The sequence below is a fragment of the Chenopodium quinoa genome, unplaced genomic scaffold (assembly GCF_001683475.1).
Source record: "Chenopodium quinoa cultivar QQ74 unplaced genomic scaffold, ASM168347v1, whole genome shotgun sequence".
In the NCBI taxonomy this organism is placed as follows: Eukaryota; Viridiplantae; Streptophyta; class Magnoliopsida; order Caryophyllales; family Amaranthaceae; genus Chenopodium; species Chenopodium quinoa.
Window position 1 is genome coordinate 733425 of NW_018743591.1, and position 16870 is coordinate 750294.

At 40.3% G+C, this 16870-nt stretch overlaps 2 protein-coding genes across 2 annotated transcripts; both read left to right on the forward strand.

The window, feature by feature from the left end:
- The first annotated feature begins 775 nt into the window (after positions 1 to 775).
- LOC110682692 lies at positions 776 to 2536 on the forward strand. Its single transcript, XM_021859021.1, has one exon. It carries the CDS (start codon positions 776 to 778, stop codon positions 2534 to 2536), a length of 1761 nt encoding a protein of 586 aa, XP_021714713.1.
- Positions 2537 to 13918: 11382 nt separating this feature from the next.
- LOC110682693 lies at positions 13919 to 14509 on the forward strand. Its single transcript, XM_021859022.1, has one exon. It carries the CDS (start codon positions 13919 to 13921, stop codon positions 14507 to 14509), a length of 591 nt encoding a protein of 196 aa, XP_021714714.1.
- The last annotated feature ends 2361 nt before the right edge of the window (positions 14510 to 16870 follow it).

A 16870-nucleotide genomic window follows, 5' to 3' on the forward strand; every position in this document is an offset into this window, starting at 1 on the left:
GTCAAGGGAATGTTTATGTCATCGTGATTATGCTTTAACACTTGTTTTATGCTATGTAACCACGAGAGTAGGTTGTATTCACGATTCAAGTAATCCCTCTAGCTTGAGAGAGTAGTTGGGTGCTTTAGATGACTTCCCCTAATTTGTCCCATTAATTTACCTTGATTGTAGCATGTTAATTGTGATTTGTGATGAAGTTGAGTGGTATTACCCGAGCCCTAGATTCCTCTTAATATTGTTAATCTCCTCTTAGCTTTAGTTGAGTTGAATTAGAAGAAGTTACTCAAAACCAACCCAATTTAGAATTCATTTAGCTTATTTAAACGGTAGTACTCGGTGGTTGATTCAACGCCTCTCTTGGGTTCGACCCTTTCTTACCCTTACTATTGTTAGTGAGACCAAGATAGGAATCATTATCTTTGGTAGGCTCGACGACGACCTATCAAATTTTGGCGCCGTTGCCGGGGAGGCAAAGTCACATTGAATGTATTATTGTTGAATGAGACTAGATGTGTGTATATGTATAGTAGTTTTCTTACCTTAATTTTTGTTAATGTGTGTTTAACTTGCGATAGTCATTGCTAACGTTTTTCTTAGCTTTGTTTGACTTTGCATGACACAAAAGAGTAAGCAATCACCGCTTATTCCCGTTGATCCGGAGCTAAATAGGACTTTGAGAAACGTGAGGAGACTCTTGCAAGGCACACCCGAGTTTTCCATTGTATATTCGAATTCCGATCCGGAAGAGGTTTTTGGAGCTAACGAAGAAGATAACATGGGAGAGAATCCTCCTCAACCATTGTTAAGAGACTGTGACCACCCCAACGCATTCCAACTTCGGAGTGGCATACGTCTTCCCACCACAAATGCAAACAACTTTGAAATTTCACCTCAACTCATCCGTATGATTCAAAGCGATCAATTCGGAGGTAGTCCTCATGAGTGTCCTTTTGCTCATTTGGACAACTTTCTTGAGTTGTGTACAACCATCAAGCAAAACAACATTTCGGAAGAGTTCATCCGTATGCACATGTTTCAATTCTCCCTCCGTGATAAAGCAAAACATTGGTTGAGAACGGTCGAAGAGGGATCATTGAGTACATGGGACGAAGTCACTAGAGCCTTTCTTGGAAAGTATTGTCCTCCGGAAAAGACCGCCGAATTAAGAAGAAAGATCACCAATTTCAATCAAGACATTGATGAAACATTGAGTGAAGCTTGGGAGCGTTTCAAAGATTACACAAGGAAATGCCCCCACCATGGTTTTACATCATGGATCATTGTACAAAGCTTCTATGACAGTCTTACTCCTATTTCAAGGGCCAACCTTGATTCCGGGGCCGGTGGTAGCCTCAAAAAGCTATCAGTGGACGATGCATACAAGATGATTGAAGAAGTGGCCAAGAATTATGCATATGGAGGTGATAGAAGGCAACCTCAAACAAAGAAGGGCGGAATTCATGATCTTAGTTCAATAGATCTTATTGCATCAAAGTTTGATATGCTAGCTCACAAGCTAGATCAAGCCACCCTCACACCCTCAAGCTCTTCCTCGCAAGTCATGTCTTGTGAGACTTGTGGAGGAAATGATCACTTGTCCTCTTATTGCAACTCAACGAATCAAGAGAAAGCGGCGGCAATTGGGCAAAGGAATGAACAATACTCCCAATCCCACAATCAAAGTTGGAAGCCCCAACAAAACACGGGATGGAAGCAATACAACCAAGGCCCCCCACAAAATAACTACAACCAAAATCAAACCCAACCTCAAAACCACTACAACCAACCTCAATCTCAAAACCAACAAGCTCCATACCGCCATCCCAACCAAAGGGATCAAAACCACCAAAGATCACAATATAACCAACCCGCTCCTCCTCCTCCACCTCCTCAAAAGACTAGCCTTGAGTCCGTTCTTGAAACTTTCATGACTCAACAAATAAGGAACAATGCGGAGATGAATGCAAACATCCAACAACTCCAAGCACATAATAAGATAATGGAGGGCCAATTAGCTCAAATTGCACAACAAGTTGGAAGTTCATCCTCCAATCCTAGTGGTCACTTTCCAAGCTCAACGGTAGTGAACCCAAAGGAGCAAGCTAAGGCTATCACTTTGAGATCGGGAAGGGGTTATGAGGGCCCGGTTATGAGTGAAGAGGAGCCACAAAAGAGAGATGAGGGAGTTTTGGTGAGAAGTGAGGATGATTTTGAAAATGAAGTAGTTGAAGTTGAGAGAAAAGAGCAAAAGAGTGATGAGGGAGCCACAAAGAAAGACGAGGGAGATGAAGAAAGAATAGAAAAGCCCCCTATGAGAGTATATAAGCCCCCCATTCCGTTTCCTCATAGAATTGTAGAGAAGAAGTTGAATGAGAAGTTTTCAAAATTTCTTGAAGTCATGAGAGGACTTCAAGGGAACATCCCCTTTCTTCATGCTATGTCACAAATGCCTACCAATGCAAAAATTTTGAAGGATCTTCTATCCAACAAGAGTAGGTTTGAAGAGAGTGCAACCATCTCTCTTCCTAGGAGGTGAGTGCAATCATCCAAAACAAGCTTCCCCAAAAGCTTGGTGACCCCGGTAGCTATGCAATACCGGTGAAGATTGGAGATTTGGAAGCTATGGATGCTTTATGTGATCTTGGGGCAAGTGTGAGCTTGATTCCCTATTCTATTGCAAAGACCTTGAAAGTTGGAGACTTGAAACCAACAAGAATGTCCTTACAACTAGCCGACCGCACGGTTAGGCTACCTTTGGGGATTCTTGAAGATGTGCCGGTTCAAGTTGGAAGAGTATTTGTGCCATGTGATTTTGTAGTAATGGAGATGGAAGAAGATTCAAGAGTACCCCTCATTTTGGGGAGATCATTTTTGAACACCGCGGGAGTGGTGATTGATATGAAGGAAGGAAGATTGACTTTGAATGTGGGAGATGAGAAAATTTCATTTTCATTATCACAAACTTTAAGAAAGCCATTTATTGATGAAGTTCATAGAATTGACACATTGGAGAGGGACTTAGAAGAGTTCCGAGAAAGATTGTATGAAAGAGATCCTTTACAAGCTACCTTAACGGGAAGCTTAGTTGAGGAGGGTGAAGAAGCAAAGGGGTATGATCTCTTGCTCAACCAACCTTTGGCCCACGAGGTGATAAAATTTGAAGTGCTTAACGTGGTAGCAAAAGAGGAGAGGACTACGCCTCCTCCTAAGTTTGAACTTAAACCCCTTCCCCCTCTACTTAAATATGCTTTTCTTGATGATAGTGAGAATTATCCCGTTATTGTCAATGCTAAGCTCGATGACACCTCTCTTGAGAAACTCCTAGTTGTTTTAAGGAAGTATAGAGATGTCATTGGGTACAAAATTGATGACATTAAGGGGATAAGTCCCACCATATGCATGCATAAAATTCTACTTGATGATGATCATGCTTCCTCGATTGAGCACCAAAGAAGGCTCAATCCCAATATGAAGGAAGTGGTAAAAAAGGAAGTTTTAAAACTTCTTGAGGCGGGCATAATCTACCCTATCTCCGATAGTAAGTGGGTTAGCCCGGTTCAAGTTGTGCCTAAAAAGGGAGGCATGACCATCATAAAAAATGATAAGGGTGAGACCATTTCTACGAGGTCGGTCACCGGGTGGAGGATGTGCATTGATTATCGAAAATTGAATAAATCCACCCGGAAAGACCACTTCCCACTCCCCTTCATTGATCAAATATTGGAAAGACTAGCATCACATAGTCATTATTGCTTCTTGGATGGATACTCGGGATTCTTTCAAATTCCAATCCACCCCGAGGACCAAGAAAAGACTACATTCACATGTCCTTTTAGCACCTTCGCATATCGAAGAATGTCATTTGGGCTTTGTAATGCACCTTCCACATTTCAAAGGTGTATGATGTCTATTTTTTCCGACATGGTTGAATCATCAATTGAGGTATTCATGGATGACTTTTCTGTTTTTGGTTCATCTTTTGACACTTGTCTTTCAAACTTGATTAAAGTGTTAAAAAGATGTCAAGAGGTGAACTTAGTTTTGAATTGGGAGAAATGTCATTTCATGGTAGAGGAGGGAATTGTTCTTGGTCATGTGATTTCTAGTAGGGGCATTGAGGTAGATCGTGCCAAGATTGAAGTAATTGAGCGCCTCCCACCCCCTACAAATGTGAAGGGGATAAGGAGCTTTCTTGGACATGCGGGATTTTACCGCCGGTTCATAAAGGATTTTTCAAAAATCGCAAAGCCGCTCACTCAATTGTTGGTAAAAGATGCCCCTTTTGTGTTTACTAATGATTGTTTGCTAGCATTTGATAGGTTGAAGGAGGCCTTGATTTCGGCTCCTATAATTCAACCCCCTAATTGGGAACTTCCATTCGAGCTTATGTGTGATGCTTCGAATTTCGCCGTTGGGTCTGTTCTTGGACAAAGGAAGGACAAGAAGCTCCATGCTATCTATTATACTAGCAAAACATTGGATGAGGCACAAAGGAATTACACAACCACGGAAAAGGAGTTTCTAGCCATTGTTCATGCAATTGAGAAGTTTAGGTCCTACTTGTTGGGCTCTAAGGTCATAGTCTTCACCGACCATGCGGCCTTGAAGTACCTCTTGTCTAAGAAGGAACCTAAGCCAAGATTGATACGGTGGGTCTTGCTCTTGCAAGATTATGATATTAAGATTAGAGACAAGAAGGGTGCCGAAAATGTTGTGGCCGATCATCTTTCACGGTTGCCTATCTTTGTAGGTGATCTTGATAACTTGCCAATTGATGATTCATTTCCGGATGATTGACTATTTGCTATCCTTCAAGTACCGGCACCATGGTTTGCGGACATTGCAAACTACTTGTCTTGCTCTATTCTTCCTCCCGACCTCACCTATCAACAAAAAAGGAAGTTTCTTCATGATATTCGCCAATACTTTTGGGACGACCCCTTGCTCTTTAAACAAGGTGTTGATGGCCTTTTTAGAAGGTGTGTCCCGGATGATGAAATTGAAAGTGTTATCACAATGTGTCACTCATCACCTTGTGGAGGACATATGAGTGCTAACAAAACTTTGGCAAAGATCTTACAATGTGGTTTCTATTGGCCTTCCATGTTCAAAGATGTGTGGGGTGTAGTGAAAGCTTGTGACCGGTGTCAAAGAACCGGCAATATTTCAAGAAGAAGTGAAATGCCATTGAACAACATTCTTGATTTGGAGATTTTTGATGTATGGGGCATAGATTTTATGGGGCCTTTCCCAACCTCTTTTGGGAATAAATTCATTCTTGTGGTCGTCGATTACGTGTCAAAGTGGGTAGAACGGTTGCATCTCCTACTAATGATGCTAAGGTGGTGGTCAAACTCTTCAAGAAGGTCATTTTTCCGAGGTTTGGGGTGCCACGTGTCGTCATTAGTGATGGAGGTTCGCATTTTGCAAAGCGGTCCTTCCAAGCTCTTCTTCAGAAGTACGGTGTGAGGCACAAGGTGTCGTTGGCTTACCACCCTCAAACAAGTGGTCAAGCCGAAATTTCAAACCGGGAGATAAAGGTGATCTTAGAGAAGACAGTGGATAGGTCTAGAAAGGATTGGTCTACGAAGCTAGATGATGCTCTATGGGCCTACCGCACCGCATTCAAGACTCCCATTGGCACCACCCCTTACAAGCTAGTATATGGGAAATCATGCCATTTACCGGTAGAACTTGAGCATCGTGCTCATTGGGCTATTAAAACGTTGAACTTTGACCTTCAAAGTGCCGGTGGAAAGAGGTTACTTGACCTCCATGCCTTGGAAGAGCTAAGATTGGATGCATATGAGAATGCACGGATCTACAAGGAAAAGACCAAGGCTTGGCATGACAAGCATATCAACAAAAGAGAGTTCAAGGAAGGTGACAAGGTCCTACTATTCAATTCCCGGTTGAAGTTGTTTCCGGGTAAGCTAAAATCAAGATGGAGTGGACCTTTTACCGTCAAGAAGGTGTTCCCATATGGTGCAATCGAAATTGCCAAAGAGAATGGTGAATCGTTCAAAGTAAATGGCCAAAGGCTAAAAGCGTACTTTGACGGTTTTGTGAATGAAGAGGCAAAAGTTGTTCACCTTGATGAGTTCGATATTCCTCACTAACATTTGATCCCGCAATGTCGTCAAGCTAGTGACGTTAAAGAAGCGCTTCCGGGAGGCAACCCGAGTTCCTCACTCCCCCTCAATTATTATTATTTCATTTGTTTTATTTTTATTATTATTACCCCTTTTTCTTTTATTTATATATATTTCTTTTTGTAGGTATCTATTAAAAAAAATAAAAAAAAACAAGGGGAAAGAAGAAGAAATCGTGCACCATCAGGTATGCACGGACGTGAAGAACATCGCACGTCCGTGCAGACGAAGGCAGAACCTGACTGGTGAAATCTGAAGCTTTGCACGTCCGTGCCAAAAATAAGCACGTCCGTGCCAACTACTGCACGTCCGTGCACTCGAGGACAGAACAGATTGCCATTCTGCCAGGAATCTGCACGTCCGTGCCAAAATCTGCACGTCCGTGCAGATTCAACCTGCACAGCAATATGACGATTTCTATTAAAAAAAATAAAAAAAAATTAATTATAATAGCAAAGACCCCCCCCCCATACTCAAAATTCTCACTCCTCTTTCACACTCAAACACTCCTTCCTCCTCCATACTCCATACTTCATACTACTCCTATTTCTCACCCTTCAAACTCCATTTTTCACTTAAATCCCAACTCTAAACTACAAATTTCACTCCTCTTTCAACATTCTTCACAAATTACTACCCCTTTTCACCATCAAAACCCCAAAGTACCAAAATTTTCTCAAACCCTAACTTTCAAAATTGATTTGGGGGTTTCTTGAATTTTGATTCTTTAAGCAAATTGGGTGAACAAGGACCATCAATCAACAACAAGGAGTACTAGAAAGGTTCATTTGCGGGTTCTACACCCACGACATTCTTGGTATAATCCTTCCAATCTCAAGCTCTTCCTTTATAGTTTAAATACTTGTTGGTTGATTTTATGAGTAGTAATAGTTGAAATTGTTGACATTTTGTTAAGTAATTGTGATTGTTGTTAGTTTAGTAGTATAAAAGAAAAAAATTTTGCGTGAATTGTGAGCATTGAAATTTTGGTTGGTGATAGGTTTGTGTGAGTATGGATGCTTTTGGTGTTGGATTGTTGAATTGTTGTTGGTAAATTGTGCACGTTGACAATTTTGGTGTTTGATTGTTTGAATTGATAAGATCATTGTTGGTAATTTTCAATTTTCGGGCTTGTTCTTGTTGTGTGTTAGTTAGGTGGAAGACTTAGAGCCTTGTGTGTTCAAATACTTGTTCATTAGGTGTTGTTCTTGCTTGAAGTGTTCTAAAAAAAAATTTTGATCATGTCAAGAAGAAACCAACCAAGAAACACCTCATCCGCTAGGCTTAGAAACCCTCCACCTCCATCAACCGTCGAACCACCACAAGTGGACACCTTAGGTATTGTCTTTAATAATTCGGATTTCATGGACAATTACCTAAGAATTAGTAGGAGAAGAATTCGGCCAACGAAATTTTACAACCATGAGGTAGCCGAAGCCTTAGGTGTAGAGAATGATGTGAGATAAATTTTTTTTCAAACCGGTGTCCCAAATTGGTTAGAAATGCATGCTAACACCTATAAACGGCTTACCTTAGAATTCCTCTCCTCACTATATGTCCACCGAGATAACCGCAACAACCCCCGTTACCTGACCTTCTAATTGATGAACACCCATCACAAGATGACCATAGAACAAGTAAATCAAGCATTTGGGTGGCCAACGGATGGCAAATTCGAACCTAAGGATAAGCCTTCCCGAAAGCATAACCCGGGATCTTTTTGGAGAAAAATCACCGGCCTATTTACTAGAGATCCTAGGACCGACAAGGCCACGGCCATAGTACACCCCGCCTTTAGACTATCCCAGCGCCTAATAGCTAATACTATTTTTGCTAGGGGAGATAGTTCGGGTGTAGTTTCTAACCGTGAGTTGCTTTTTCTTTGGCACCATAGTGAGGGTGACGAGAGGTTGAACTTAGGGGCTTGGCTTGTAGACCACCTAGATGATGTATCCTCGGGGAGTGGAGTGATAACAATTGGGGGGATGATCACTATTATTGCTGCTTTTCTTGATCTTAATTTTGCAGATTTGGAAATCATTCCCGGGCCAACGACACTTGACATTCGCTCCCTCAAGGCTATGCATTGGTTGGAGGAAGATGAAGAGGGTAGGACCTACACGTGGATGGTAAGTAGGCGCCCCTATGCAACTTTGCCAAATCCGGAAGCCACAGTTATTTACGACCCCGAGAATTGGGTCTTTGAGCCGGATTTTGAGTGGATTCCGGGTGGAGAAGATGACCAAGCCCAAGGCGGTGAGGAACAATTCCAACAACAACAACAACAACAGCAACAACATCATCAACAATTTCAACAACATCAACATCATCAACAATTTCAGCAACAGCAATTTCATCAACAACACGAGTTCCAACAAAGGGACCAAGAGGGTTACCAAGATCAAGGTGTGGGTGAAAATAACCCATACCTCTCTTTTGAGCAGCAAGTAGCCAACATGAATGCAAATTTTGCTCGCATGACCACCGAATTCGAGACCTTAAGGAAATCAAACGAAGATATGAGGACTTCTTTTGACAATATGAGAACAAGTTTCGAAGGTCTCAGATCGAAGTTGGGCGATTTCCGCACTATGTACCGGCATCTCTACCCAGGGGGCTCAAGCTCCCAAGGGGGCCCGAACCAATAAGTTAGTTTCTTCCTCCCCTTCTCTTTGTGCTTGCATTGCTTTAACATTGGGGACAATGTTTATGATAGCTTGGGGGGGAGGTTCTCTCATGTGTCATTGGTTCGTGTTGTGTTTTCGTGTTTCCATGATTGAGTTTGCATGTTGTTTATTCCCATTCTCTTCTTCCCTAACATCCAAATCCTTTAAATCCAAATTTGCTCCCTTTGAAATCCAATACCCTAAATCCAAATTTCTTATCTTGTGAATACCTCTCTTATCTCTTCATTTAGATGTATAGTTTTTTTTATTTTTATGCTTAGTTTAGCTAGCCTAATGTTGTAATTTTTCATTTCTTACTCAAAAAAAAAAAAAAATCGAAAAACGAAAAAAAAAAATATTGAAAAACGAAAAAAATTGCCCAAGGATGAAACTCAAATGACGACGCTAATATGTTTTGCTTGCTTGACTCTTGAGTGATGAGTAAAAGTTCTTTTAGAAGGGTGTATGCAAGAGTTGGGGTCATTTAGAGGTCTATTAATCCTGGTTGCATTAGTGTATATGAAATGAAAGTCGATGAATGCTCAATTGCACGTCTAGCATAGGATATTGTTAAATTTGCCCAAAGTAGGATATGTTTGAGTCAAATTGCGGTCCCTTGTGCCCTTAATGTGCCTCCTCTCCTCCCCGAAATGATACTCTATTAAGGAATTAGTTCTACTTGTATTATGTGTAATAAGTGGCATAATAAGACACACGTTTCGAATAAAGAAAGAGCCGCTCACAGTTAAAAGAGGCGAGGGCAATAATGTTTAAAAAAAAAAAAATAGAAAAGAAGGGAGAACAAAAAAACTCCCCAAAAAAATTCTCAAAATTTTGATTTTCTTTTCTTTAGAGGTCAACTTGTGGATGCCTCCCACACATTGTCGAATATGTTGTTTATTGTTTCTTGTAAAATTCCCGAGTTAGAGTGTAATTAAGGGGCCTTGGTGTGCATTTTGGGAGGTGGACTAGCATTTTGAGATTTTATAACCAAAAGAGGGCTCATTACAACTTTGGAATATCTAGGTGTGCTCTAATGAACTAGTAAAAGGCAAAAGGAAGTATCCTAGTGCAACCTTGTTTAGTTCTCCTCTCTACCCCCCCCCCCAACTCATGTGTACATTTGTATGATCGGTAATTCTTGAAAGTCGTTCACTTGTCTTGCTTGTGTCTCATATCCCGATGAGTTGACTTGGGCGAAAAATTGAACTTGTGCGATTTTTTGCGATGTGTTGTGGATTGCGTGAGTTGTGGGGCAAACTCATGGAAACCCTCACGAGATAAAAACTCGTCCTCTAAGGCGACTTAGAGGTTTAAATTGCTTCTCACTTGTGCTAAAAGTGATGATGGTTGTCACCATGCGGATTTGTTTATGTATGCTTCCCCCTTGTTGCCTCTCCTTGGATTGATGATTAGCAAATTGTTTTCCTCCTTTGGTTTGACATGTTTGTTTTGCTCGAGGACGAGCAAAAGCTTAGCTTGGAGGGATTTGATAACTTGTTATTTGATAGGATTTTAGGGTGTTTTGAACCTAGTTTACTTGATAAAAAATTTCGTTTTGGTTCATTTTTACTCTATTATTATGCAATTTTTGTGTATCCTATGCTTCACGGGTTGTTGGTGTTTTTGTTGAGATTCTAGGTTCAAAAGAACGACCAAATGGAGCCCATGGATACAAAGCCGAGGTTAGAAGCAAGAAGATGGTTGAAAGAAGCCAAGGAAAGGAGCAATATAGAAGAAAAGATGAAAAAAAGGGCTTAGAAGACCCTGCACGGCCGTGCCAGACCTTGCACGTCCGTGCAGGAGGTTCCAGAAAGTTTCAGCAAGCTGCCAAGGCCTGCACGACCGTGCTTAATCTGGCACGTCCGTGTAGAAGAGGCTGCACGGCCGTGCCAGACCTTGCACGTCCGTGCAGGAGTGCTCCAGAAACTTAGAACATTCTGCCAAGGCCTGCACGGACGTGCCAAATTAAGCACTTCCATGCAGATGTAGCTGCACGTCCGTGCCAATATCTGCACGTCCGTGCGGAGCTGCTCGATTCTTAGCAGTACGTTCTGCCTCAATTCTGCCCCCTCTGCACGTCCGTGCCGAATCTGGCACGACCATGCTTATGCTTGCACGTTCGTGCCGAATCTGGCACGTCCGTGCAGACCTGCAGTCGAACTCCTTCCTTGTTTTCTCCGTCCTTTTTATTTGGGGGTCATATAAATACCCCTTTAGAGCTCATTTGATAGGATGCAGTTTTTTAGAGCTTTCCTCTTAGTTTGTAGTCTTAGAACATTAAATTCTCAAATCATTAGTTAGTTCTCAATTATTAGCTTGGAAACATTCAAATTCAATCATTGTGGAAGACAAAATCCACCATTGTTGCTCACTTTGAAGCTTCATAGTAACCATTTCTTACTCATCTTTTCTACTTCTCTTTACTTTGTTGTTGATTACTTGCTTAATTCTTGCATGCTTAGATTGTTAATTAGCTTAATCCTTAGTTTGAACTTGTTCATGAATTGCTTGAAACCTCTAATTGCTTTAACCTCCATGGATTGTGAGTAGTCTAAATTCTAGGGTTTGGGTAAAACCCTCAATGTAGTCACTAATTACTTGTTGCATGTGCTAATTTGGTTGTTGTGGGATGATGATTAGTTGAGCTTAAGTGGTTTAATTTCTTAGTTCTTGTATATGGCCATTGCTAGAACTATTTATCCAAGCTTTCTCAACGAAGGATCGAGAGATGAACTTGAGTTAGCTCTCTTATGCTTAATTGACCCGAAATGCCATGAGAATAGGGATTACCGGTCAAGGGAATGTTTATGTCATCGTGATTATGCTTTAACACTTTTTTTATGCTATGTAACCACGAGAGTAGGTTGTATTCACGATTCAAGTAATCCCTCTAGCTTGAGAGAGTAGTTGGTGCTTTAGATGACTTCCCCTAATTTGTCCCATTAATTTACCTTGATTGTAGCATGCTAATTGTGATTTGTGATGAAGCTGAGTGGTATAACCCGAGCCCTAGATTCCTCTTAATATTGTTAGTCTCCTCTTAGCTTTAGTTGAGTTGAATTAGAAGAAGTTACTCAAAACCAACCCAATTTAGAATTCATTTAGCTTATTTAAACGGTAGTACTCGGTGGTTGATTCAACGCCTCTCTTGGGTTCGACCCTTTCTTACCCTTACTATTGTTAGTGAGACCAAGATAGGAATCATTATCTTTGGTAGGCTCGACGACGGCCTATCAACCACCCTAGTGTGCGTGTGTGTGTGAGTGTTTGTGAAGGAGAGGGGAAAAATTCAGGGAGAGAGAAAAAGAGTTTACCTTTGGGTATTCTCCACCTTAGGCAAAGTTTAATTTGCTCATAAGATGGGTATTTAAACTCCCTCTCAAAACCCTCCTAACTTAATTTCCCTTTTTACCCTTAATGATTCCTATTCCCATTCAATTTGGTATTTTGACTTTAAAACTCCTTTATAAATCCAAAGTGCCCCAAAGCTTCTAAATTGATGAAATAAAATATTTCCAAACCCAAATAAATAAATAGAAATGAGTCTTTAATTAAAATAAACCTTTTAAATTATTAAAATACCATAAATAATTCATTTCAAATTATTTAAATACGCCATAAAATAATACTTTAATTTAATATACGTATAAAAATACAAGGTATTACAATACTAATTGAAATTGTAACTTAATTTTTAGATTGAAAAGTAAGAAAAACTTGTGATATAACAAGTTTCTTTGGTCCCAAATATCCTCCTCCACAAAATCCTTCTCCTCCACCTCCTCCTCTACAAGATCCACCTCCTACACCACAAAATCCTTTTCCTCCACGTCCTCCAAATCCTCAAAACCTTTCTCCACATCAAGAAAGTGAACAACATTCTTCTCCATCACATAACTTTCCTCTAAATCAAGATGAACAAGATGGATAATTTGTTGTTGAAGTTACTTCAAGTCCTAGAGCTCAGGTTAATGATGGAAGATTAAGTGAAAATGATATTGTTAATCTTCCACAAGACCCAGGACTAAGGAGAAAGATGAATGATTTTCATCCTAAAGATAGAGATTTAGTGAGGACATACCTTCAAAGAAAGCCTTGCCAACCTGAAGATTTTGTGTTTCCTCAAACAGTTTTTGGAACTAAAAGGCGTCGATTTAATGTCAAATAGTTTGATACTTGGCGATCTTGGCTTGAATATAGTGTCTCCAAGGATGCTGCATTTTGTTTCATTTGCTATCTATTCAAGGATTATAACACTGTTGGAGGTGATGCTTTTGTTTGTGATGGTTTTTGTGCTTGGAATAGTTACAAACAATTCGAGATCATGCAACCAAACACATGAGTGCTCACCATAAAGCCGTGATTGCTATGGAGTTCTTCAAGAAACAAAAGGGTAGTATTATCATTGCTTTATCAAAGAAAACAGAGGAAAGTAAAAGTGCTTACCGTAAACGATTGGAGGCTTTAATCACAACCATTAGATGGCTTTTACTTCAAGGGCTACCTTTTCGTGGTCATGATGAAAAAGAAAGATCAATGAATAGAGGTAATTTTATTTCTCTATTTACTCTTCTTTCAGAACATGATGTTGAATATTCTAAAGTTGTTTTTAAATGGCACCTGGTAATTGTCAACTTACTTCTCCAGGTATCCAAAAATATATCATCCATGTTTGTGCAAAAGAAACAACTAAAGAAATACTTGAAGATCTTAGTGGTGGTTTTTTTGCTATCCTTGATGACGAGTCTGGTGATGTTTCCGATAAGGGACAATTGGTTCTTTGTTTGAGATATGTTAGTAAAAATGGAAAAGCGTGTGAAAGATTTCTTGGTGTTGTGCATGTTGCTTATACTACTTCATTGACTCTTAAAGCTGCTATTGAATCATTACTTATGGATTATTCTTTGACTTTCTCTCAAGATCGGGGTAGGGATATGATGGGGCAAGTAATATGCAAGGTTCAATCAATGGCCTCAAAACTTTAATATTGAATGAATGTAAACAAGCATACTTTGAACATTGCTTTGCTAATCAACTTCAGTTGACACAAGCTGCTCTTGCTAAAAAAAATTAGATTGTGCTTGGCTTTTGAACTTTATGGGAGGCTCACCTAAGAGGAAAGAATCTCTTCGAGAAAAACAAGCTGATCAAGTTGTTGAGGCATTATCCTTAGGTGATGTTGAATTAGGAACTGGTTTGAATCAAGAACATGGCTTAGGTAGACCTTGTGAACTTGCACCTCTTTTGAACTTTGTGGGAGGCTCACCTAAGAGGAAAGAATTTCTTCGAGAAAAACAAGTTGATCAAGTTGTTGAGGCATTATCCTTAGGTGAAGTTGAATCAGGAACTGGTTTGAATCAAGAATGTGGCTTAGGTAGACCTTGTGACACTCGTTGGGGGTCTCCCTTTAAAACAATTTTGAATGTGCTTGATTTATATCCTAAAATCTTGAAGTCACTTGATTCCATTACTCAAGTTTCTGATACAGTTGATTCGAATAAAGCACAATCTATCACACACTTGTTAATGTCATTTGATTTCGTATTTGTGGCACACTTGATGGTTGCTATATTTGGGATTACAAATGAGTTAAATGTGGCCTTGCAAAAGCATGAACGGGATATTGTAAATGCAATGGAAATGGTTGACGTAACCAAGTTTAATCTACAAAATTTGAGAAATGGTTGACGTAACATGGAATTGAGGTTCCAAATATGGAGGGAAGATATCATGTTCCCAGGAGAAGGATCTATAGAAGTAATGGCCTACAAGTGCAAATCTTCATCATTTTCAAGTTGAAGTTTTCCTTGGTGTCATTGATCTTCAATTGCAAGAACTTGAAAATAGATTTCCTTAGGTAAGTAAGGCACTACTTTCTAATGTATGTCTTACTTTAATCCCGCTAATCGTTTTGCTTCATTTGACAAAAATAAATTGATTCAACTTGCCAAATTCTATACTAATGAATTTTCAAATACTGAATTGATTTTTTTTTTGTTAATCTCTTTATAATTTCATTGTTGCTATGAGAAATGATGAGAGGTTTTGGAATTTAAAGAGTCTTAGTGAGCTTTTTGTGAAACTTGTTGAGACAAGAAAGTATGAAACTCATGAATGAGTATACTTGCATTTGAAGTTGGTTCTAACTCTTCCCGTTGCAACGACAAGTGTAGAAAAAGTATTTTCCGGAATGACGCAAGTGAAAGATAAATTGCGTAATAGCATGGGAGATCAAATGTTAAACGATTGCTTGGTTACTTATATAGAGAGAGATATGTTTTTGAATGTTGACATGAATGATATTATAGATCAATATCAAAACGCGAAAACTCGTAGGGAGCAATTGTAATACAAGTTTAAAAAATTGGCTGTAATATGGATATTTAATACATTTGGAATGTATTTTTTTAAAAAAAAAAAAATTATTAGCTTTTTGAATATTTATTCATTAATTATTGATTAGCATACGGGAATGACCCAACACCCGAAAAATCCTGGATCTGCCACTGTAAGCAAGAGTTTAACCAACAAATTAAGTTCACAAAATATTCACCATAACAGCATTAGTGCATATAACCAACTCTATCACCAGCATCATCACTAATCTTGCCAAGCACCATTAATATACTTTCAAATAGAAACTTTAGTCGGGGCATTCCGGAGAGAAATTCTATAAAAGAAAAAAAAAATTATATAAATAACTTATCAAAAATACTTTAAATTTATTAAATTTAATTATATTTACCCTTGCTTTTAATATGCACAAATATTCTCAATTCTCAACGTAGGAACTCCTTTGGAAGATAACTTCCACTCTTCATAGGCATCTTCAGTTCCCCTCGTATTGTTAACACTTTGTACACTAGACACACCTCAATTTTCCGGTAGAGGTATTAGTACTTGTGTAAATCCTTTACGGTATTTTGCGATGGCATCAGCCATCGAGTTCTCCTCCTTAGGGAGGAAGTGTAACTCCTGATTAGGGGATTTTGCTCCCACCAATCGGAATGCGCCACGTGGGCCAATCAGGTCCTGCCAAGTGTCCCCCAGTTGGATCTCTCAGGGCTTGCCACGTGGCACACGCTTATTCGTCCACCCTGGACCTATTATGTCATGACACGTGGCATACTCCATGCCTAATGGAGAAGTCGGCCACCTAGGCCCAACTTCCGAGGGAAGCCCAATCAGCCCAAGGTTAACCTAAACCTAGGATTGGCGCGTTTCTTGAGGTTATAAATACCTCCCTTAATCTTCATTAAGGGGGATGACGGAGATTACACCCATTAAACACTCTCACCTAGAGAGACCCAATCACTTTAATTTCCGCATTAATTACTCCTTAATCAAGTACTAACTTGACCGTCGGAGGCGGATCTCCAATCATCCGGAGCATCCGTTTGTTTTGCAGGTACAGGCGTCCGGTTTCAGTCTCGGAATTGTAACTCTCCCGCAGGACATCAGAAAACCCCGAAACATTTTTGGCGCCGTCTGTGGGGAGAGTACTTCTGAGATGGCATCCACGTTTGTACCGGCTCCTGAAGAGAGACGTCCCCTGGACGACCCTCTAGTTCAGTCGGACCACGATACTGAGAATGAATTTGAAGTTGAAGCTCACACAGCTTCAGACGGGACCCTAAGGGCCCGACGTACCCGTCATACCGAAAGAAGGGAACGGGAACATCTTCAAACTGGAAGTGAGCCAGCAGGCGCACCGCCTGTTCGGCAGCAGCCGACTGATGGGTCTGCTCCCATCACAAGGAACGAACTCATGACCTTCATGAGGGACTTCAAGGGAGAAATTCAAGAGTTGATCAACAAGAAGCCGCCTGCTCTGGACAAGGAGCAGTCGGCTAAGAAACCCTCCACTTCACGGAAGAGGAAGCCAGTTCAAGGGCGAGAGGCGACCCCTCATCCTAAATCTAGGAAGTGGGAGCCGCTTACCCTTGATTTCACAAAATACCGTTTTCCTACTCCAGGAAAGAGGAAACCTGTTCGTCATATTCAGGCGGACGGGTCGAGGAAAACATACACAGATGCTCGGCTACTGTT